The sequence below is a fragment of the Saimiri boliviensis genome, chromosome 13 (genome assembly GCF_048565385.1).
Source record: "Saimiri boliviensis isolate mSaiBol1 chromosome 13, mSaiBol1.pri, whole genome shotgun sequence".
Lineage (NCBI taxonomy): Eukaryota > Metazoa > Chordata > Mammalia > Primates > Cebidae > Saimiri > Saimiri boliviensis.
The window spans coordinates 107005269-107026731 of NC_133461.1; the positions used below are offsets into that span (position 1 = coordinate 107005269).

Sequence of the window (21463 nt, forward strand, 5' to 3'; positions counted from 1 at the left end):
GAGAGAGAGAGAGAGAGAGAGAGAGAGAGAGAGAGATTGACAGAGAAAATCTCTGGGTGAGCAGATCCACCACGCAGGTCCTTACTGAAATATCCCAAAGTGCAGAACTTGAAATTTTCAACGTGCAGGAGTTAAGATTTTCAACACTGGCATATTCTATTTCTTGTCTTTCAAGAGACATCCCATTAAAGCCTGGAAAATATGTCTGTGAAAAGAGGAAACATATTGTAACCAGGTCTGTGCTCAGAAGTTGCTATATAATCAACCTTGAACTCTTCTTTTACATTACCACATGGCCCAAAGAAAATTAGCCTTGAGGAGTCTCACAGATGATTGAAGTAGAGATTCCTATGTAAATTTTCCTATTCCTGAATTTTAGGTTATGGTATGTTGACTCATCCACAATAACTTCAGGGACTTCATTTTCATAGGCACAGAGGGCCCTGTGGGTAAAAGGAGGTGGGGTCCTGAGGCTTCCCAACATGACAAAGTCAGAAGCAGACACATGGTGAGTGGTAGAGCTCCCTTTGTGGCTGAATCTGAGAGAAAAAAATGGTCCACCTCTGAGGACTAGGAAGGGTGTGAAAAGCTTTCCAGTTATGAGAAACTACAAACATACAAAAATAAAAGCATCAGGGAGAAAAGAATAAAATCATCACCATTCCTGTGAAAAACTGTGTTTCTTATGTCTATGACCACCATGAATTCCTGCCCTTTCCCAAACAAATTTGCTGCCTTTCCCTTTAACACTGAGCACCCTTTATTTATTTACTTGGATTCCATTTAGCTAACTATCCTAGTGTCTGCAGTGCACAGCCTGGTCCAGATCTTTACATCGCTTTTTCACCCATCTTCCATTTCCTCTTCTTAAAATATTGTTTAGATCTCTAACACAGTTTTCAGTTCTAAAATGTTGTGATTGTTTCATCAGAATTGGCAACCTCAGCTGAGTAATCCCAGCATTTTGGGAGGCTGAGGCAGGCAGATGACTTGAGGTTAGGAGTTCAAGAGCAGCCTGGCCAACTTGGTGAAACCTTGATCTCTACTAAAAATACAAAAATTAGCTGGGTGTGGTGGTGGGTGCCTGTAATCCCACCTACCTGGGAGGCTGAGGCAGGAGAGTCACTTGAACCAAGGAGGCAGAGGCTGTAGTGAGCCAAGATGGAACCAGTGCACTCCAGCCTGGGCGACAGAGTGAGACTCTGTTTCAAAAAAAGAAAAGAATTGGTAACTTTAACACTTATATTTAAGATGATAAGAATGCCATGTTTTTATTTCCAAAAAATGGTGTTTACGCCTTAGAGCTCATATAGGGATTTCCTGTGTTCTTTTATATGCAGCCTTAAGAGTGCTCTTGGGATGGCTGAAATTGCTACAGATCAAATTGACTTCTGAAAACACAATTCATATTGTGATTCTGTGCATGAAAAAGAAACAAAATGCCAAATAATATTTTGCCCAATTCTCAAAGCCGATTCTTTTACCATGATCCAATTATAGAGAAAACTGCTTTCCAAAAGCAGTTTGCAAATTCTTTCTTCTTTTTCCAAAGAAGATTCTAATATTTCTGTCTACTTTTCTATGTACCAATTTTTTCCCCTAGAGAGTAAGCTGTGCCTCTGTAAATGATGTGCTAGTTGTTCTTAAAGATTTGTTAGCATGGTAAAATCTCAAATTTAAGAATAAGAAAATCTACATAGGAATCTTGGCTTCACTCATCTGTGAGTCCCATCCAGGGAAAGTTTCACTGGGTCATTTAATAATGCAAAAGAAGAGTCTAATTTGATTCTGCAGAACACTTCTGATTCCAAACTGGGCTACAATTTGGTTTTCCTTCTCGCATTCATATTTTCCAGGATTTAACAGAATGCTACTTGGGAGGCAGGAAGGAAGATGGGCCAGTGTGGAAAATGTTATTCCCTGCATGTGTGCGCATTTTCCAATAAGATCCTTCAGGAATATGTATTTGTAGAACATCTTCTTTGACAATAAAATCTTGATCATTTTACTTTAGCCCACCTACTTAGTACAAACGAGTCAAGATGCCACATACTAAGCAGCTTAAACACAAACAAAGAATACTGTTTATTAGTTGCACGGACCAAAAAAAAAAAAAGTATTGAAACAATGATCAGAATATTCTATAATGGGTTCTGCCATCCTCCCCGATTCAGGATGGATGTGGTTTTTAGCAAGAGAATTGTTCAGATATATATATTTTTTAGGACACAGAAAGCTGGGAGAAGAGGCCAGAAGCTGAGAACGCTGTTGAGTCAGGACAGATGTAACATTAATTACCTTTATTATGACTTCACCAGCTTTTGTCTATCAAACGGCAGAACTACGTTTTCTCCGGATGCACGTTTTCAAGGTTGTTCTTTTCAGAAGTGTGGGAGAGTGGGCTTATTTTATCTTAAGATCGAGACAAAGGAAGTGAGATCTAACCATTTTGGGCTCAGTTTCTTCATCGAAATTAGACCAAATAATTTTAATGACTTAGAAAAAGATTCCTTTACCTGGGTAGAAATTACTCAAATGCTGTTATATTATCAGTCATGATTTTGATTAATGATTCATTACTATTAATACGTGAATAGTGGAATACATTTGTTTTTTCTTTCCTTTTATAGAGAAGATAAAAGTATATAGAAATAAGTTACCAATATACTCCAAAATTTGTCACTTTTATAAAATATCCCCATTCCAAGTTTAAACAATTACAAATACAAGTATAAGAAATCGCTATTGAACTAGAATGCAAAAAATATATACAGCATGTAGGTGAGCGAATAAATTTTCATTTAGGGTTGAGATAGCAGCAGCTGTCTGCCTCCTTTCTTGACAATCTATGTTCTTCCAACATCCAATTGTCAAACATTGGTGCAGTAAACGATCAAAGAAACTTATCACGGGCCAGTTGCCATGGCGTCACCCTGTGCTCCCGGAATTGGAAGATTTCCTAATTCCTGAAAATGAAAGGATGTGACTGTTGCTCCTGGCTCTCCCTGACCAGCACCTAGTGCTCTGAGACCTGTAAGATAGTGGCCCCCAGTGCTGCTGGGACCGCTGCTGTGCTCACCTGTGCACAGCTGCAAACCTTCTGTCCTTCATTGTTGTCTCCCCAGGTGCTCAGGTCTCTAGCGTCACTGCTGCCTCTTTATCTGCTCCCAGCTTTCTCCAGGTAGAGAATAAGGATTTTCTTTCTCTCTCACTCCTTTTTTTTTTTTTTTTTTTTTTTTTTTTGAGACGAAGGTTTACTTTTTTTGCACAGGCTGGAGTGCAGCAGCACGATCTCGGCTCACCTCCACCTCCACCTCACGGGTTCAAGCAATTCTCCTGCCTCAGCCTCCTGGGTAGATGGGATTACAGGCACGTGCCACCACACTTGGCTAAATTTGTGTTTTTGGTAGGGATGGGGTTACATTGGTCAGGCTGGTCTAGAACTCCTGACCTCAGGTGATCTCCCAAAATGCTGAGATTATAGGCGTGAGCCACTGCACCCGACTGAGTATAAGTGTTTTCACTTACACAATTGATCTAAGATGTTTTCTCTGTCTGGTTCCAAATGTACCTGCAAATGAGACACATGAGATAAGCACTATCTTTTCCAGAAGTCGCTGATGTTATATTGGATGTTATGTGATTACACAACTCTACAACCGAAGCCTTCATCACTTTAGTTAAGTCCAGAGCAGCCTGCCTGGGTTACATGCATGCCTGAGCTAAGGCAGCCAAACGAGAAACACACACGTGGTTAACATTTTTAAAAAGACGAAGGGGAAGGGAAGACAAGCCTTCTGCTTGGATATCACTACAGGAGAAAACCCAGACTCGATCACAGATTATTTTTTCTTTTTTAAAAGAATTGAATTGGACTCAGTGACATCAACAGGAGGTATCTTGGGGAAAAGAAAATAAAAAGGAGAGAGCAAAATGAAGACAACACAAACAAATTAAAATAGAAAGCCAGGGAGTCCAAAGAGGAGAAGGGCAGGGGACCAAGAAACAGGGAGAGAGATTCAAGGAGAAGAAAAAGTAAGTAACGTTTTGAACAGCCTTGGAACTCTGTAGGTAACTTCAGGAAGTGACAGTTTGCAAAACCACATCACACCTGTTATGTTGTATGTTTTATGCATATTTTTTAACACTAAAATAAACAATAAACATATTCAGCAGGCAGGATAGAATCAACATGACAGTTTATTTATGTCACTGTTCTCATGAACATCAGGGGACTTTCGAGAAGCATTTGAGGACACTGGCAACTTTATGATAATTCGTGTTTGTTCTGTCCCTCCCTGCCTTTCATCTTTCTGTTACTCTCTGATCTTTCTTATTCACCAAACCCAACCAAGGCATTCAGGCATATTATCTGCTTCCTGAAATACGTGGCTCAAGTGTGTGTTCCACCAGCAGCGGGATAGAAGCGCATCCACATGTGTCCTCTGAGAATGGGAAGTCATTCTGGAACACAGCTCTTCCCACGCTCCGGGCCCACGCACCCAGCCCCACTCCGTAAAAGGAGTCCTGCTGCCTGCCCACCCACCCTGGGTGCTTTCTGGCTTGCAGTCTGCTTGGCAGACATGAGGCAACGGTTGCTCCTGTCCTTTGCCAGCCTTCTCCTTGTGGCCCTGCTGTTTCCAGGTAAAATGGAAAGGTGACCCGACCTGGGTGCCAGAATCTCACTGCAATGGTCATCTGGGGTATGGGAGCCCAGGCTGGGCGGGAGAGACAGGTCCTGGGAGCAGGTATTGCTGGTGGAGCTTTGGGTACGAGTCTCGAAGCTGGGTTCGTAAGTGGCATTCTGAATTGAGTGATGGCACCTGCTTCCCAGGAGAAGGGGTCCTGCCCCCACTCCATTTTCTTATTCTTTTAACATTCCCCTTTCCCTTACAAAGACATTACGTTTTAGGGAAGCTCAACAAGCATTAGTGACACCTGAAAGAAATTCTCTGGATGCCTTGGCTTTGAGGAGGTGCTCAGTCTCACTGTTCACGGCACACCTTTCTTACATGTCATTCACCTTCTCTTTCTGTCTCTACACGGGTGCATACACATGTGCACAAATGCGCACACACACACAGGACACCAGCACCCCTCCCAGCTCCCCCACCCAGTCACCCACGCTACTCACCTGGTAGAGTGTAGGCACCTCATGCTGACGGGTCTGCCAGGCGGAGGCCTCAGAGCATCCTCTGCTGTGTGTTTCTACCTGCACAGGATTGTCCCAAGCCAGATATGTTAACCGCTCAGCCATGGCGGCTCCCAGAGAACTCAGGGAAGGAGCCCCGGGGCAAGGCACAAACGGGTCTCAGCTGTCACATCATCCAGTGAAACGCGACCTCTTACCACCTCGCACCCCACCTTACCAAGGTAAGTCAGGGTCCAACACGTGTAACAAGTACATCCACTGGGAGATGCAGAGGGAACGAACAGAGGGTCTCCGTGCTGGTCTGGGTGGGTGAGCAGTCACGGTTTGGGGAAGACGTGGTGTGGGTGCACTGGGATGCCCTGCCTGGCAGGGAGGCCACGGGGTCTCGCGGTTTCCCCTGGGGCTGCATCGCTGAGGGCCTCGTGGAACCTGGGAGTATCGAGGGGCCAAAAGACTATCTGAGGCCACATCTGTCATTGCTGACTTCCTCCAAGCACAGAAGCCAGAGGAGATACTGGTGGAAATGTTCCCTCCTACCAGGTTGAAGCTCTATGCCAGGCGTCCCCAAACTATGGCCCACGGGCCGCATGCGGCCCCCTGAGGTCATTTATCCGCCCCCCCTCCCCCCGCCGCACTTCAGGAATGGGCACCTCTTTCATTGGTGGTCAGTGAGAGGAGCACAGTAGGTGGCGGCCCTTCAGCGGTCTGAGGGACAGTGACCTGGCCCCCTCTGTAAACAGTTTGGGGACGCCCGCTCTATGCCCTTAGCTTTGAAGGTTGTCCCCCCACGGGAACTCACCTGCTAAGTGCCAGGCATCAAACGAGGTCTGGGAAATGCTTCCTGAGGCTGGGGGCAGAGAACACACTGTCCTGTCAGTCAACTCAGGCGAGGAGGCAGCCGGGAATGGCAAGGGACAATCGAGCCCACAGCCACTCTTCTGGACTCTTCTAGAAGGGCCAGCCTTCTGGTCGGCCCCCAAAGCCCTGGGCAGGACCAGCTTCAAATCCAGAAGGGCCTGGAGGAGCCTGCACTTTCCAAGATGATGCATGATTCCCGAGCTCATTGCTGAACCTACGACAGGGAGGACTAGGCTAGCAGCTCAGTGGGCAAGAACCAGACAGACAGGAGGCTGCTGGGGAACAGCTGTGACATCCAGCAAACGAAGTCCTGCGGAACTGGATTCCTGCAGCATCCTAGCCAACCTCCCATCCCCTTCTAATAGGGCCTCAGTTCCAAAGGACTCATTCATTTGGATCTCCTTCCAAGGAAAGAGAAAAGGGAACGTCACTTACTGCACTGCAGATACAAACAGGCGCAAGAGTTGGATAACAGCATTCCCATGAGAAAGGGTTATTACTTCCTTTGGTTAGAGGAGATTTAGCAGGGCAGAGCTATAAATCTGGAGTTGATGTTTCAGTTTAGAACTTGAAGCTATTAACTATGGAAAGCTGTTTCATCCCCATGCCACCCCCACCCTATCTCTCAGGGCTAAAATGACCACTGTTTGATTCTGGAGATGGTCTTAAGAAGCTCATATTGGATTTTTTTTTTTTTTTTAATGCAGAACCTCCATCGGACTTAAAAGTTGTTGACTGCAAGAGAAGTGAAGGCTTCTGTCAAGAATACTGTAATTACATGGAAACACAAGTAGGCTACTGCTCTAAAAAGAAAGACGCCTGCTGTTTACATCAGAACTGATGTTGCTGACGTAGAAGCAAAGCTCTGCCGCTTACCTGTTCCTCTGGGCCATGATGTCCAGTCAGGTGCAGGTTTTTTGCAGAAGTGTCTGAGCAGCAGGGAGCGGAGGTATTGCCACCTGTGCTAGACAGCCCAAATGTTTTATTGTGGCAGAATAAATGACAAAAATGCTTCTCGTGATCTTACAGGAGATGACTTAGCTTGAGATGAACAGAATCTTCAAAATCACACAATTTGTGCCAGTAAATGTGGATATAATAAACTTTCACTGGAAGGAACTCAAATAATTTGTTCTTTTATTTAAAAAGTGTGTTTTGAGTACTTACTTCTATTCTAGGTACTGTGAAATGGAATATTCTGAGTACTGTGAAACGTAGTCAGGACGTTAGGTGTGCGGTCAAACCCATTCTCCACCAGCCCCATCAGCTCCTACATGAAGGTTGGTTAAAAGCCACGTTCTCTAGCCCCGGCTGAGAGAGTGTGAAGGCAAATGCCTTCTGGGGAGAGACTGGGAGCTGGGAGTTGCTGCCTGTTTTCTCTGGGCTAAACCTGAAGGAATACCCACTGGCAGTGCTCTCGTGCCCCTTTAAAACTACCGATTTGTTCTCAGTGGCCTTAGAAGACTCACAAAATGCACAGCCCCATCTGTGACCCGACGGTGCTGTGCAGCTCCAGGCTTTCGGTGTCCTGAACAAAAGGGGTGTCCCACACTTCGGCTGCTTGCTTTGCTAGTTGATGTGACACTCACCTAGCAAAGCGAGCAGCACAACTGTGTGACACACAGCATTACACTCCCGGAGAGGGGAGAGTGGGCTGAGCTCTGCGAATTGAGATCAGCATTACTTCGGTGCACTTTAGGTCTTTCAATGTTGTTTTTTCCTTCTTCCCTTCCCAAGGCTGCCTAATCTTTAGCTGGTGTCTGGCTTTCGATTGATAGGTGTGTTGCTTACTTTAGCCTCTGCAGGCTTACATGTTGCCCCCAGCCCGTAATTTTAAGTATGTGTATGATATGCAGTCCATATGCATGGGCTTTAATGAGCTGATTATCATACAGGGTCAGGTTCAGAATACTTTTTCTCTTTAATGTGCATGCCTATCCCTGAAGAGCTGTCCTTCACTGGTTTGGTCTGGATCTTGCTGGCCATGGGGTCCTTGCTCTTCTATCTTTTTGTTTTGGCTGCTTAACTTCTGCCTCTTATCTGGCTTCTTGCTCACCCACCCCCTTCTCCTTGCTTCTGATTTCTGTTTTTATTCATTCTGCCCTGTATCCAACTTCCAATTCACTCTGCGTTTCTCCTGCCTCACATTCACTTCCAGAGATCAGTGGTGTAGGAGCGAGACCCTCAGGTGGCAGATTTAAAAGTATGCTTGATGTATTCTCCTTCTCGGGAGAAGGTGGAGACCTCGACATTTTGATGGAGCTAGCTGAGAGGAGCAGGCACAGTGCCTACCTGCACTCCTGTTCAGGCTCCCGCAGCGGGAACTCCTGCTCACCCTGCCCTTTTGGCTCCCAGATGCAGACTCAGAAGTCAACCTTCAGGCAGCAGATGGGAAAACTCCTCGTAGGTAGAAACCAGGAGGTGGGCATTTGCCTGCCTGCTCTGACCTGAGCCCAGGGAGACAGCTGCCAAAAGTGATTGCAAATCTGTGTCAAACCATCTCTTTGGTCTCTGTGGTTTAGGGACACCTGCAGACACCCACTTCCATCAACCTCATGCTGGGTAACAAACCCCTGGGTGGGAATCGTAAAGACCAGGGTACCATGTGTAGCCCGAACCCTTCACTCCTCAGGGAGAAGCCAGGAGTTGGGAGTTCTTACCAATTATAAGGTGCTATCCCTGGGATGGGGATTGTGGTGGGAGAAAGTTTCAGCTCTTCCCACATGTTATCATGTGAATATTTTCTCCGCCGCTTGATGTGTAGGAGTCTTTCAACTAGTCTTTCGCTTTCACTCAGAAAGAACCGATCTGTGTGTTGATATTTCTTTGGTATATCTGTGGAAGAAAGGAAAGGCAGAAGCCTCTTATTCCACGATCTCAGAGATGTCAATCTGGCCCACCCTTGATTACTGCGTAGTTGAGCATTTTTTCATTTGTTTATTGAACACTTTTTTTCTCTTCTGTAAAATGTAATAGTTTTATTGGGTTACTACAATATTCTTATCCAGGTATCCATGCTCCTTTTACGTCTAACCTTGTATTTTCTTTCCTTTATCAATTATCTACCCTTTCTCTGGAATGCCTCCTGCTGAAAGCCCAGTTATCCTTGAAATAACCTCTCATTATCTTTCAATTATAATTTTCATGATTTTCCCTGTGCTTTCTACTTTGCTGATGTTTATTTTTATATCAGTTTCTCTTTCTGTAGAGCCCTTCTATTTTTTACTATTTTTGGATTTTCAAGTTCAGTTATTAGACTCTTAATTTTAAATAGTCTTATATTTGCACATAGTCTTTTTCTTTCTTGAAGTGTGACTTTCTCATGGGACCTAATTTTCTTTTTGCTGACCATAGTTTCTCAAATCTCATTAGAAACAAGTATGTATTGATTTTTCTAAAAAATGCATTTTCCATTGAAATAGCATGTACTCCAGTCCAGTTAAGTTCACTTTCACTTTTTAAAAGTGCTGACTTTACTTCTAACAGTTTTATACTGACTGCTAACATCTACTTTCTCATGCAGACCAGCTGTGGAGGATTTCTCTGGTAGGGTAAGCAAGGGAGTGAGAGGTGGCAAAGAATGAATGAGGGTACAATCTGCTGTGTGTCTTAAAATTTTCCGTGGAGTATCTCTACTTAGAAGAAGTTTCATGGATATCTTTAATAAATAGTGAAGAAATAATATTTGCCTAACCTGTCCATGAAATCTTTATAAGTGGTGATTATTTTAGGATCAAGTTAATACATAAACTGCACATCACAAAACTTTGAGCTCCTCATTCTCTTTGCAGCTTCCTTTATTCCTCTAAATCAAAAATTTCTGCAAATATTGTTACGTATTAGGTTGGTACAAAAGTAATTGCAGTTTTTGCCATTGAAAATAATGGTCAAACCAGCAATTACTTTGCCACCGGCTTAAATATAAGTATCTGAGTAACAATCAGCATCCCAGGGCCCAGCCTAAGAAAAAAACTAGGTACACAGAGCCCTTTACAGAGTACCGCCTTTCCAGACTCTTTTGCCGCACAAAGATGTTCCTAAATCAGCTTGCACACAGGCAGATGCACGTGGGGCTGATGCCCAGCGATAATGAAGGCATATGAAACTAGTACTTAAATACAAAATCAGCAGCTCTGGCAATTTATATAACCTCTTTGCAAAACAATCTTAATATGTGTGTAAGACATGAAATACTTGTTCTCATTGTTTCAGTTATTCTGCTCAGAAATTATATTAGGAAATAAAAACTATTTTGAGACACCTAAAAAAAATCTAAAATGTTCAAAATAGACCACTATATTAGCAAACTGTAATACATCTAGTCAGAGATATTACAAATTCCTTAGGTATAAGTATAACACAGTGAAAAACCATTTAAATGCATAGTATTTTCAAAATACTTACCTTTCCTAAAAATTATGAGACCAATGTTCACATATCTGATGTAAAATTAACTGTGAAAAGTATGTTTAAAAACAATAAAGTTTCTAATGTTAAAATTGTTGGTGATTTTTAGGTATTTGTACCATTAAAATACCATCAAGTTATTGCATTACTCTTAAATTTTAAATGTACATTTGTAAGAACAAAATGAATGTGCCATATATATATATATATATATATATATATATGGCACATTAATATATATACATATATGTATATATATGTGTAATGTATATATATGTATATATGTAATGTTTCTATACATAATGTATAATGTGCATATATATAATGTATATATGTGTATACACACACACACACACGCATATACACACACACAAATATTTCACTTAGTCATAGGCAAAGACATTGTGTTGTAGACTTAAGTTGCACCCAGAAACTCAGAGGTTTCACATAAGAAAGCATTTCCTGGCCATTAAGATAAGACTCCTTGTTTGTATAGCGGTGAATGGAAAAAAAAATAAAAATTTTTATCAAAAGATGATATGACATTAAAGCATGTGACCCAGGGAGATTTTGGAGCCTACGTGGGATTCACAAGGAATAGGTAAAAACGGATTTTTTCCCTTCCGTTCTTTGGTATCATAATATTTGCAGTGCTGAGTGGGAGGCAAGCGGAGGGTGAGCACGGGGACAGACACCTAAGGCACGCAGGGCTTCAAACCTAGATGGCGGGTTGATGGGTGCAGCAAACCACCGTGGTGCATGTATACCTATGTAATAAACCTGCACGTTCTGCACAGGTATCCCAGAACTTAAAGTAAAGTAAAATAAAAATAAACATCATGGACATTAAAAAGAAATTTGCAGTCCTACTTGGAGACAACGGAATAAATATAATGGGTTCCCAAGGTCAGTTCTGAACCAGCAATCGTATTAGTAATGCATTCTTTGTTCTTCCCACAGCAGCTTTTTAGTACAGGCCCCTGAGCACCGATGAGGTTTTATGGCCACCAGCTGTACCACAGTGGGAAGAGGTCCTCAGACAGGAGCTGTCTGGACGCTGTCTCAGAACCCACTGCAGCACACCTGACTGCTCTGCACGCCCACCTTCCGCCCTCAGTGTCCTTCCCTCCTCTGCGCCCCTGCAGCTTTTCCCGAGATTTGATCCTTCTGACTCATCCATTGCCCAGATTGTCCCTGTCATGAGGAATCCTGTCTCTTCCTCCATGCCTAAGGTCTGTGGAGCAAAGGACAGGTGGGCAGGCTTAGTCAATTCTACCCCCATTGCACCTCGTGTGACTTAAATAATGGCCACATCCAATCTTTTCTTCCTGTCCCTCCATGTCGTGGTCACTGCAACCCTGCAGGCTTGGCCTGCTTTCACCTGGCTTATTCTTACAGCTTTGGGTCATGGGAATTGACCTCACTGCACCCAGGGAATCTTCCTTAGTAATAAGAACAAAATGGAACCTTAGTATGACTTCATAAAGAGAGATTAAATTCATTAATGCAAACCTTGTCTCTTTCTTGAAAGACTAAAAAGTAAAATGAAATCTCTGGAGCAAGAGGAGTAACATCAGCATTGTCCATGAGGACAAAAAAGTGGAGAAAACCCCCAGCTGATTTTTTCATCATCCCAAAAGGAGACACCAGTGAGCAGCAGCCACTGGATTTGCCAGCTGAGCACATTTCATATAGATGAAATCACACAATATGTGGTATTCCGTGCCTGGCTTATTTTACTTAATCAGAGTTTTTCAAGGTTCCTCCATGTTTTAGAATATGGCAGTACTTCTTTTGGGTGTGTGTGAGACGGACTCTTGAATTGTATGGATGTGCCACAATTTGCTTAGACATTCACCAACTGATACACATTTGCATTGCTTCCGTTGACTGTTGTGACTAATTCTGCTATGAACACTACACTCACGTACGAGTTGTTTGAACACCTATGTTCACCGCCTATATGTATATACCTAGGAGTCAAATTGCCAGGCTGTGTTGGTAACTCCATGTTTAACTTCCCGAGGAACTGCCGGACTTTTCCACAGCAGCTGCACCACTGTACACTCCCACCAGCAACCTATGAAGGTTACATCTTCCCGCATCCTCACCAACACATGCTGTTTTCTGAAGGTTAATTTCTTTATGAGCATCCTAGTAGATGTGAAGTGATATCTCATTGTGGTTTTCATTTGCATTTTTCTCATGACTGATGACACTGGTCATCTTTCGTGTGCTTGCTGGCCATTTGAATTTCTTCTTTGAAAAAATCTATCTAAGCCTTTATTCATTTTTAAATTGTGTTGTCTTTTTGCTGTTGAATAGTATGAAGGTTTTTTTTTAAAAAAAAAAAAAAACAGAAACATTTTTCTACTATCAAATGCTTGCAAACCCAAATGTATCTTTTCTCTCTTCTCCTGACTCTCCTTTTCCTTTCGTATGGTGCATATCAGAATAATGATCTTTTGTGTTGAGACAAACTGAACTCTATTTCCTTTTAACTCTGCAATTAGATGAACCTATGAACCTACTACCAGATATTAACAAAACTAACCAATAAGCTTGATTTTCTAGTTCTATTTCTTTGAAATTACATGTCTTATTTTTCAGAATTATCCATGAAATTCTTCCTTGGGGATTGCTTTCTGGGTCTGTGATTTGGAAACGGATTCCAGTCTGGAGGAGAAGATGTGTGACACAATTTGATAGTATTAGTATTTCTCCCTCAGATGAGTTTATTTTCCAACAAAGTTTATTGTTTCCAAACTATACAGAAATTTTCGAAACTATCATTTCATAACGATTTGATTGGTGGCTGTGCTGCTGGAAAACAATATGCCATCCACGTTTACCTCGGATCCTTCCAAACAAGGTGTGGTATAGAAAGAAGAAATATAAAATACAAAATGTGCATTTTATTGTCTTATCTGTAAGTCTTCTTAGTGACTTTTTTTTAAATGACTCAAACTTTTAAATATACACACTGTTTTTAATCAAACAATTATTCATGTATGTATCATACAGCCACACTCTGTCTAGGCACGGGATACATTCAGAATTATCATGACTCCTTGGGACTCTTCAAGTTAAGGTATTACCTTGGTGGGAAAGCCAGTTTTCCCAAGAGTCAAATGAAACCACTTTCCCTTTTTTAAAATGAGATATTTCAGGGATGTCTTCAGAACAAATGCTCCATAGAGAAAGAATTTCACATTTTAATTGATTTTTTTAATGTGCTGAGTTGGACCCTCAGAAATCTTCGTACCTATCTTACAATCACTTAGTTCATGGCTAACATTTAAGGTAACCATTTTTTTTTTTTTTTTGGTGGAGAGACAAAAGCAGCTTGGAGCACCCACTTTCCCCTAAAGTCCTAACTTCAAAGGTGCTTTTACAAGGTACAGAAAGGTCTGTGAATTAGAGTCTCTGCCAGCGCCCACTGTCCCGCGTCCTCTCTCCAGGCGTGGGAAGTTCAGAATGAACACCTAGCCCTTGCCTCTTCAGATGCTCCCACTGTTTACCCATGCAGAAAGTCCAAAGCCACGGTTTGATGTCTCGTTTTCAAAATCCGTTTCTAGGTAAGAGTCATGGTCAGATATGGTTGCTGTAGACAGGTTAAATAAGGCAGAAGACAGCTTGCAGAAAATATGATGACAGTGCTTAGAAGAATAACAAAGCTCTGCAAGATACACCAATTAATATAGGCAAATGCAGAATAATATCTAGAGTCCGCTATTGGTTATATGAAAATGAGCTATGGATTCATCTCTGCTTCCATATACATGGGACATCTCTGGAAGGATTAATAAGATGCTAATAGCAATTGCTATGAAAGCCCAGGGGGATAGACGAAGACACATCCTTTTCACTTTCCACTTTTGCTTAAGATAATTTCAAGAGAAATAAATCTAAATGACCCTGGGACTAAAATCAAATAGGGGCAAAATGTACAGCTTTATCGATTGTGCGTTTTAATACCACACATCATATAAACCCACACAAGAGAATCGTGTCCTGGCAGCCTCTGCTTTCACAACCGCCTTGCCTGCTGTCTCCCACTCTCAAGTGGGTCTCCACGCAGCACCCAGAACCCACAAAGCTCCCTCCAGCCCAGGATGACACAGCCCTACGGTCCCAGTCCCTGGGGGCTCTCTGCATCTCCACTAGACCGTCACCTCCAACCGGGTATAACTCCAACAAATGAGAGAAGAGCCCGTCCTCTTCCCCCAAAGTAGACAACATCCTGACTTCTCATAAGTGCATTCATTTTGCCAAATTTTTGGAATAATGTGGTGTGTTTTCTCTGTCTTTTTTTCTTTCAGCATGGTGTTTGTGAGGTTCGCCCACGTTGTTGTACGCATCTTGCTTTTCTATTCTCGTTGCTGTGTGGGAACACATTGTGTGTTTTATTGCTGTCCCAACTCACTATTCGGTTGCATTCTCTTGGCTGCAAGGAACTGTGCTGCAGTGAATGTTCGTGCTCACGTCTCCTAATGCACGTGGGGCTGTGTTTCTGTTGGTAGGTGGGGGTGATGCTGCTGGGAGATGAGCTATTTATCTGCGGGACTGTGGTGGGCACCACGGCTTTCTGCAGGCAGAAAACCTGTCTTTACACAGCTATGTCTCTAGCACCTAGCACAGCACTTGGCACTAAGCAGCCACATTCAGATCAACACTGGTTCACTTTCCTCTTCTATCTACGTCTATGGAACTATTGTGGATCTCTGCTTCTCTGAATACCAGGAAGCCAGTCTATTTTTAGGCAGAAAGGGAAGAGTAGTCAGTACCTTCTGCCCACAGCCTTACTCAGTAGAGCAGATAAATATGCTCACGCTGATCAGTGTGCTCAAAAATCTATAAATGTCCCATTATGTGGCTTCTCCACTCCATTTCATTCTGTCAGTCATCATATTTGCTTTCCTTCACAGGAGGGCAGGGAGGTTCAAGGGACCTTAAGACATGAAGGTCCTCTTTCTATTTGCTGTTCTCTTCTATTTGGTTCAAACAGACTCAGGTAAATGTTTCCTGGTTAGCCCTGGGGAAGGTTAGCCCTGGGGAAGGTAGGGCAGAAATTCCATTTGTGTGTGTCTATGTGGACAGTGTGTAGGTGTGTCTGTGTGTTGTTAGTGGGTGCAGGTGGGTCAAGTTGGGGCACAGCCTTGGACAATCTTGATCTCTCCTTTGAAGTTTTTTAAATCTAAATACATGTTATAAGGGTCTTAACATAAGACAAAAGAGTATATTTACTCTGATACAAATGGGAAGTACTCACCGAAGTCTCAGAAACATTCTCAGAAGGAAGTTATAGTCATACGAATGCCAGAGCTGGAAGGGAATCAGAGATTGTCTAGAGCAGCCCCACACTCCACAAAAAGGAAACCAAAGTCCAGAGAAAGTATGAACTTGCCACTGTGCAATGAATAATTATGGCCATAGTAGGTCTTCGCACTTATAATATTCCCCCTGCTTGCACATATAACACATTTTACAGGTGGGCAAGCCGAAGTGTAACCAGTTAAATGACTTTTCTAACGAGACATGATGAGATATGGGAAGAAGTAAGACCATAATCAGGTCTCCAAGCTTCCATGCTGGGGGCTATTCTGTCTTGTCTAAAGGTGGACCCCCCCTTCTTCACTTTGCTGTCCCCTCAAGCTGTGGCAGGGTTGAGATGATGCAGAATCAGAGAGCAGACCCCGTTTGGAGCTTGGATGTTGCTAGAGGCAGGAGTGTTTTCACCATCATGCAAGCCCAACACTGTGGCTTTGTCTTTGCTGTTGCTTAAGTCACTGTATGTGGCATTTGCAGATCTGACATAAGTGAGATCTTTCTTTCAAACATCTCTTGCCCAATATCCTGCTGTTATAAAAAATTTGGGTGGTCCTTTGTGACTTAAAAGCCCACAGGTACTGGTGACGACAGAGGTTTTATTTTCTCCTTTTCATTGTGGTACATAAAAGTAAAATTGGGCCATAAGCTAAGAATTGGTTAATATTTCTAATTTTCTTAGAGACCGCGATCCATCCCATTCTGGTCATCTTCTGTTTTCCGAAGCTCCCTTTGCTTCCTCCTAGTACACAACTCTTTCCAGGAAGCTTGAGGACCCTGATATAAGACTGGCATGGGCTTTTTAGAACCTACACTGGCCAGGTGAGCATGCACACAACACACCCCATCATCCTCCTGGCAAGATTTCAGATATAAATTATTGTTCCTGTTTTAGAGCTAAGAAGCCAAAGCTCAGTTAAATTGGGACTTGTCCAAAAGTACTGAGCATTGTCAGAATATAGTGACCCTTGGCTGTGGGCCGGGGTCATCTTCTAGTCTCTGAACTATGTGAATTAAATGTCAACTCTCTTCTGTTGTATCCATAGGGGATGTTCCACCTGGAATTAGAAATACCATCTGCCTTATGCAGCAAGGGACCTGCAGACTTTTTTTCTGCCATTCTGGTGAGAAAAAGCGTGACATTTGCTCTGATCCCTGGAATAGGTGTTGCGTATCAAACACAGAGGAAGAAGAAAAAGAGAAACCAGGGAAAGACGGCAGATCTGGGATCTAAAATATAAGCTCCTGGAAGACAAGGATCTTGAAGTATCCCAAAGGCTTAAAGGAATGTGTGGCTTATAGTAGGTGTTCAATAAATATTTGTTGAATGAATTTAGCACCAAAGGTGAAGAGCTGATAAAAAAATTTTTTCTTAACTTCCTTACTTCTCCATGTGCTGCTTTTTCAAAGGGGTCTCAGAATTTTGTGACATTCCACTTGCCTTTCATAGTCCAGGGAATCTCTCTCAAGTACTTGGAGATGGTAATAGTCTAGAAACCAAGCCCCACACTGATTTTCAGAGAGACATAAATGCAACCAATGTGCTGCTGTTTTCCATCTGATGGCATCTTTCTTATCACACCCAGCACGAGTTTTCTGCTTGTACACCCAGATTCTAATGCACCTTGTCCCTTTTCCCTTTATACCTCCTCAAGCAGTAACACCGAGAGGTTGCGTTTCAGTAAGACAGTATTGTTCTCGAGCATTTACTCTTAGACTATTTCAATGGATTAATACAACGGTCCGATAGTATGTATAATAAGGTGCAAGCAGGCCCATTTCAGGAATGAAAGAGAAATGAAAATCATAAGGTTAAGCACATTTCCGCAGGCTAGCCGCTCATAAAGGGCATTCTCGGTATGCCTATCAGTCACACCTTCTAAAAAACCTATTTTTATATTCTTTCTAAAAAACCTATTTCTGAGCAATTGAAGCAAGGCAGGGCCCCTGTTCATGAAGGTTCCTTGGTGCTTAGCCGCCTTGTGCCTCTCTCTGGCTCCTGCTTGAATTTGTTGAATACTAATTCCAAGACCAGTGAATACTAATGACAGGTAAGGAATGTAAGAAATAATAACAACAAACGTACTGAGGGGTAGAGACCACATGCCAAGCTTCCCCGACTCAGATGACCTGGGAAGATATCATGTGTCTCCGTTTCTGTTGCTGCCTGGGTCGTGTGCTCCTGAATGAGCTGAGCGACTTCATGAGCTCCCCAGAATGTCCACTGCGGGGCTCCAGTCTCAGTTCTCAGCTCAAGTTGTAATAAATATTTGGCACAATGCCTTTGGCCTTCGCAGCCTCTTCTAAACTCACTTTTGGTCCTTTTTGTTTTCTAAATACAATCAGACCCCAGGAGTGCACAGAATGAGCCTCTTTTCGGCACAGGCATCTCTGCGGGACCCTCACTCATGCCTTTAGAGGGGAGAGCCATCCTTCCATCCCTGAAGGGAATGACTTCCTGAAGGGCATTGGCCCCAGGTAGCCTCGGCTCAGAGTGAAACACAGCAAACGTCCATGTCTCAGATCCAGCAGATGCATTCTCAGCCGGGAGTGGCACCGCCCCACACCAGTAGGTCTGTGCACCAGAAACACAAAACAACATGAAGGGGCCCTGGGGGGCTGAAGCCTGGTTCCACAAGGATGGGAATTCTGGGCAGGTGCCGTTAGACAGCAGCCCCTTCTCTTGGTCTCATGTTCCTCAGAAATGAAATGAAGGAGCTGGGCCCCATGTCAGATCCTATCAGAGCACAGCAGCCCGGGGGTGTGGAAGCACAGCCTCACCCAGGGAGCTAGGGGGTCTCCACCAGGTAAGGTGGGGAGGCTGGGAGCCCCATCCCTCCCTGCCAGGGTGGTGCAGGTGAGAACCCCTAGGGAGCCCTCACAGAGTCCAGGGCTGGCCAGAAGGGCGCTCGCATGGGCCCTCTGCTGTATTATTTAGTATTTTTTAAGGTGGACCCTGGGCCTCACCTGGTCTCTATTGTGGAAAATGTTATCTCCCCCTCATGTAAAATTTCTGCAAAGGAGGCATTTGCCCACCTGTTGGGCATGGTAAAAACTGGTACCTATGGCATTGCCCAGCATGAAACAGGCCTGAGGGTATTTGCTGAGGCTTCCGGGAAGTGGAGGGGAGGGGAGCCCGCCCAGGCTCACAGAGTCCTCAGTGGTGGGCTCTGGAGTTGCTCTGCTCCTTTATTATTATTATTATTATTTTACTTTTTGGCTGTTTGTCTTTTTCTTTTCATTGTAAAGTGTCTCTGTGAGGCCTGAGAAAGAACCTGACTGGATTAGCCCAGAGACCAAATGAGCCCCACAAACTGGAGCTTACATTTTCGTTCCGCCCCTCTGGGATATTGGGCAGATCTCCATAGCATCCCTGTCACCGTCTGTAAAGTGACAGGATTGAACTTAGTCCTTAAAAGTCCTGGCCTTGTTCTAAGACAAAATCCCCAAAAGGCTCTTTCACAAAGCCTGGAAGGCCGGGGCCAAGCAGGCATCCCGGCAATACCAACACCTACCAGGCGGGGGCGCACTGCCGCTCTAACGCAAGTTGCAGATGGGCTTTTTTGACCACCTGTTCTGAAGCTGGGCACTGGGCTAACGAAGGAGCAGCTGCGGTCACCGCAGGGGACAGCCAGGGGGCCCGGCTTAACAACGCTTGTGGCCTGAATGTCAGTGGCACTGACTACAGTGCCTTGTTCCTCTGTGCCCTGCACCAGGTACCATTCATGCCAGGTGTGTGGACATGAGTTCAGACAGAAACTGCTGGGATATTTACTGAGGGATTGTAGTGCATTTGCTCTTTTTGGGGAACAGGGACTGGCCAGCAGCATAGAGAATGCTGTGGATAGGGAGAGTAGAGCCCTTCTCTTCCTGCTTCATGTCTTCTGGAGTCGTGACCGCAGGGTGGCCCAGGTGGATGGGCCTCAGAGCCCAGCAGGCAGCTCTCTGCAGCGGGAGAGCCAGGGCCTCGCCACACATTCCAGGGTTCTAAGCCTGGGCTGCCTCCCGGCTGTACTCCATGGACCGCCTTCCCCGGGCTCCATGTAAGAGACTGGTACATGATCCTAAGTTTGACGATAAATAGAAAGTAGTGATTGCATCCACCCCATCCTGCCCTCAGTTCAGATCTGTTTTCAACCTGAGGATTCATCTGCCTTGTCTTTGCTAAGACACCTTCAGCCTGTGTTCAGGGGAAGCTGGGAAGGGGTGTTGGGAGACCCAGGCCATTGCAAGTTGCTTCTCTGCCTGGCACTCGGAGGTGTGTGAACCCTTTGCTGACTCCAGGAGAGGCAGGAGGGTGCCCGGTGGTGGGCTGGGGCCCCAGCCAGCAGGGGCAGAGCCTGGTCCAATGGGGGCCCAGGATGTTATTCCTGGCAAATCTTCATACTTTCCACATAGCTCTTTCTTCTGAGATAAGTATGATCATCTCCACTTTATCTCTAAGGAATCAGCTTCCTGAGATGCCACAGTAACCAGGAATGACAGAGCTGTTCCCTCCTCATACTCAAACTGACTCGAATTTCAACTCCACTCTGAAGCCTTCCTGGCCCTCTCCCCGCTTTCCTGCCTGGCATGGTCTACTGCTCTACGTCTCTGCCCCTCCGATACTTCGGCGCATCCTATCGTAGGGTCTTGTCACTCTGTTGCCATTATCCATTTACATATTTATAGTCCTCCTTCTAGACCTTGGGCTTCTCAAGGACTGAGCCTGGAACTCATAAATACTCACATTTACACTTTTAGCAACCAGCGAAGAACAGTAAGTATGAAATAGAGGAAGGAATGAGTCAATTATTCTAAGCCTCAAACCCGGTCTTCTTCAGTGCACCGTCACTGTTCTTGTCCATCCAAGCGCTGGGGCAGGTTTCACTAGGGGATGCGGGGAAACCCCACGGTGGCCGCAGCCACATGCTGGTCACAGCCCGCAGCCTGCATCCCTGTCTTATCTCTCACAGCCCCTGGGTTTCACTGCCTTCTAACTCGTCTCATTCCAGCTGCTCCCGCTCCCACGGGGGTTCTCTTCTCTAGAACCCAGTCAGAAGGTGGGGTGAAGCCTTTATTATAGAGCCTCACAACAGAGCTTATTGTGAGACCCCTTCATTTTCAGGGGCTTAACTCTTACCCCATGGGCGGAGGGACTCTCAGCGCGTGGAGGCTGGAGCAAGGGCTGGAGAAGTGAAGAGTCCCCAGCCCCCGAGTCTCCACCCTGAGCATCTGCCCTGAGAGCGTGACATGTGCACCCTGCCGAGACCAGCTTGGTGGTAGAGACCCCAACCCAGGCGGTGCCAAAGGAATTAAGAATCAGAAACAAAGATAGAGTGAAAAATTGGGATCAGAGTGGGACATCAGGGGTCTGCCAGCATTTCCCAGCTGACAGCCCAGAGCAGACTCTGACCCACGTTATGTATTCTTTGTGAACAACTGATTATTTTTAATCAGCAGGTGCTCAGTGTTTCTTCACAGAATAAAGATAAACAGGCAGATAGTGCCTGTTCTCTACTAAAATAGAAACAAGCCAGAAAGCACTCTTTGAGAGCCAGCAATGGGGGCAAGGTCATGTGTCCTGTGTTTTGGGAACTGGTTTAACTCGTGCTGACCCGTACATACTGCTTATTCTAGCAGTTTCCTGCCTGGGGATGGCTCAGTGTTCTTTGCCATTGCCTCTCAGCAAACATATACTCCATCACACACATGTCAATACCTCCTCCCAACAGCACC

At 44.4% G+C, this 21463-nt stretch overlaps 1 protein-coding gene and 1 long non-coding RNA gene across 4 annotated transcripts; one reads left to right on the top strand and one right to left on the bottom strand.

Moving 5' to 3' along the window:
• Positions 1–1297: 1297 nt before the first annotated feature.
• LOC141580882 (uncharacterized) lies at positions 1298–5564 on the bottom strand. Its single transcript, XR_012513328.1, has 3 exons — positions 5370–5564; positions 5135–5212; positions 1298–3571 (listed from the first exon to the last, which is right to left on the bottom strand). It is a non-coding gene; the product is annotated as an uncharacterized LOC141580882 (long non-coding RNA).
• Positions 4452–19853, top strand: SPAG11B (sperm associated antigen 11B). 3 transcript variants are annotated; one of them, XM_003944606.3, is made up of 4 exons: positions 4452–4644; positions 5221–5373; positions 16792–16869; positions 19559–19853. In XM_003944606.3, the coding sequence occupies exons 1-4, from the start codon at positions 4452–4454 to the stop codon at positions 19591–19593; spliced, it is 459 nt and encodes a 152-aa protein (XP_003944655.3). In that variant the 3' UTR covers positions 19594–19853. The 3 variants fall into 3 exon arrangements, with proteins under 3 accessions (XP_003944655.3, XP_010330886.3, XP_010330888.1); XM_010332584.3 differs by lacking the exon at positions 19559–19853 and having other exon boundaries at positions 16792–17089; XM_010332586.3 differs by lacking the exons at positions 4452–4644; positions 5221–5373; positions 19559–19853 and adding an exon at positions 15325–15431 and having other exon boundaries at positions 16792–17089.
• Positions 19854–21463: the final 1610 nt, after the last annotated feature.

What these genes read in the sequence shown, in the direction of transcription:
- SPAG11B (XM_010332584.3), top strand. Translation starts at nt 4,452, where the DNA reads ATGGGAAGTCATTCTGGAACACAGCTCTTCCCACGCTCCGGGCCCACG. An exon ending in TGTGGCCCTGCTGTTTCCAG is followed by an intron (nt 4,645 to 5,220) that starts GTAAAATGGAAA and finishes CTACCTGCACAG; the next exon opens with GATTGTCCCAAGCCAGATAT. An exon ending in TCGCACCCCACCTTACCAAG is followed by an intron (nt 5,374 to 16,791) that starts GTAAGTCAGGGT and finishes TTGTATCCATAG; the next exon opens with GGGATGTTCCACCTGGAATT.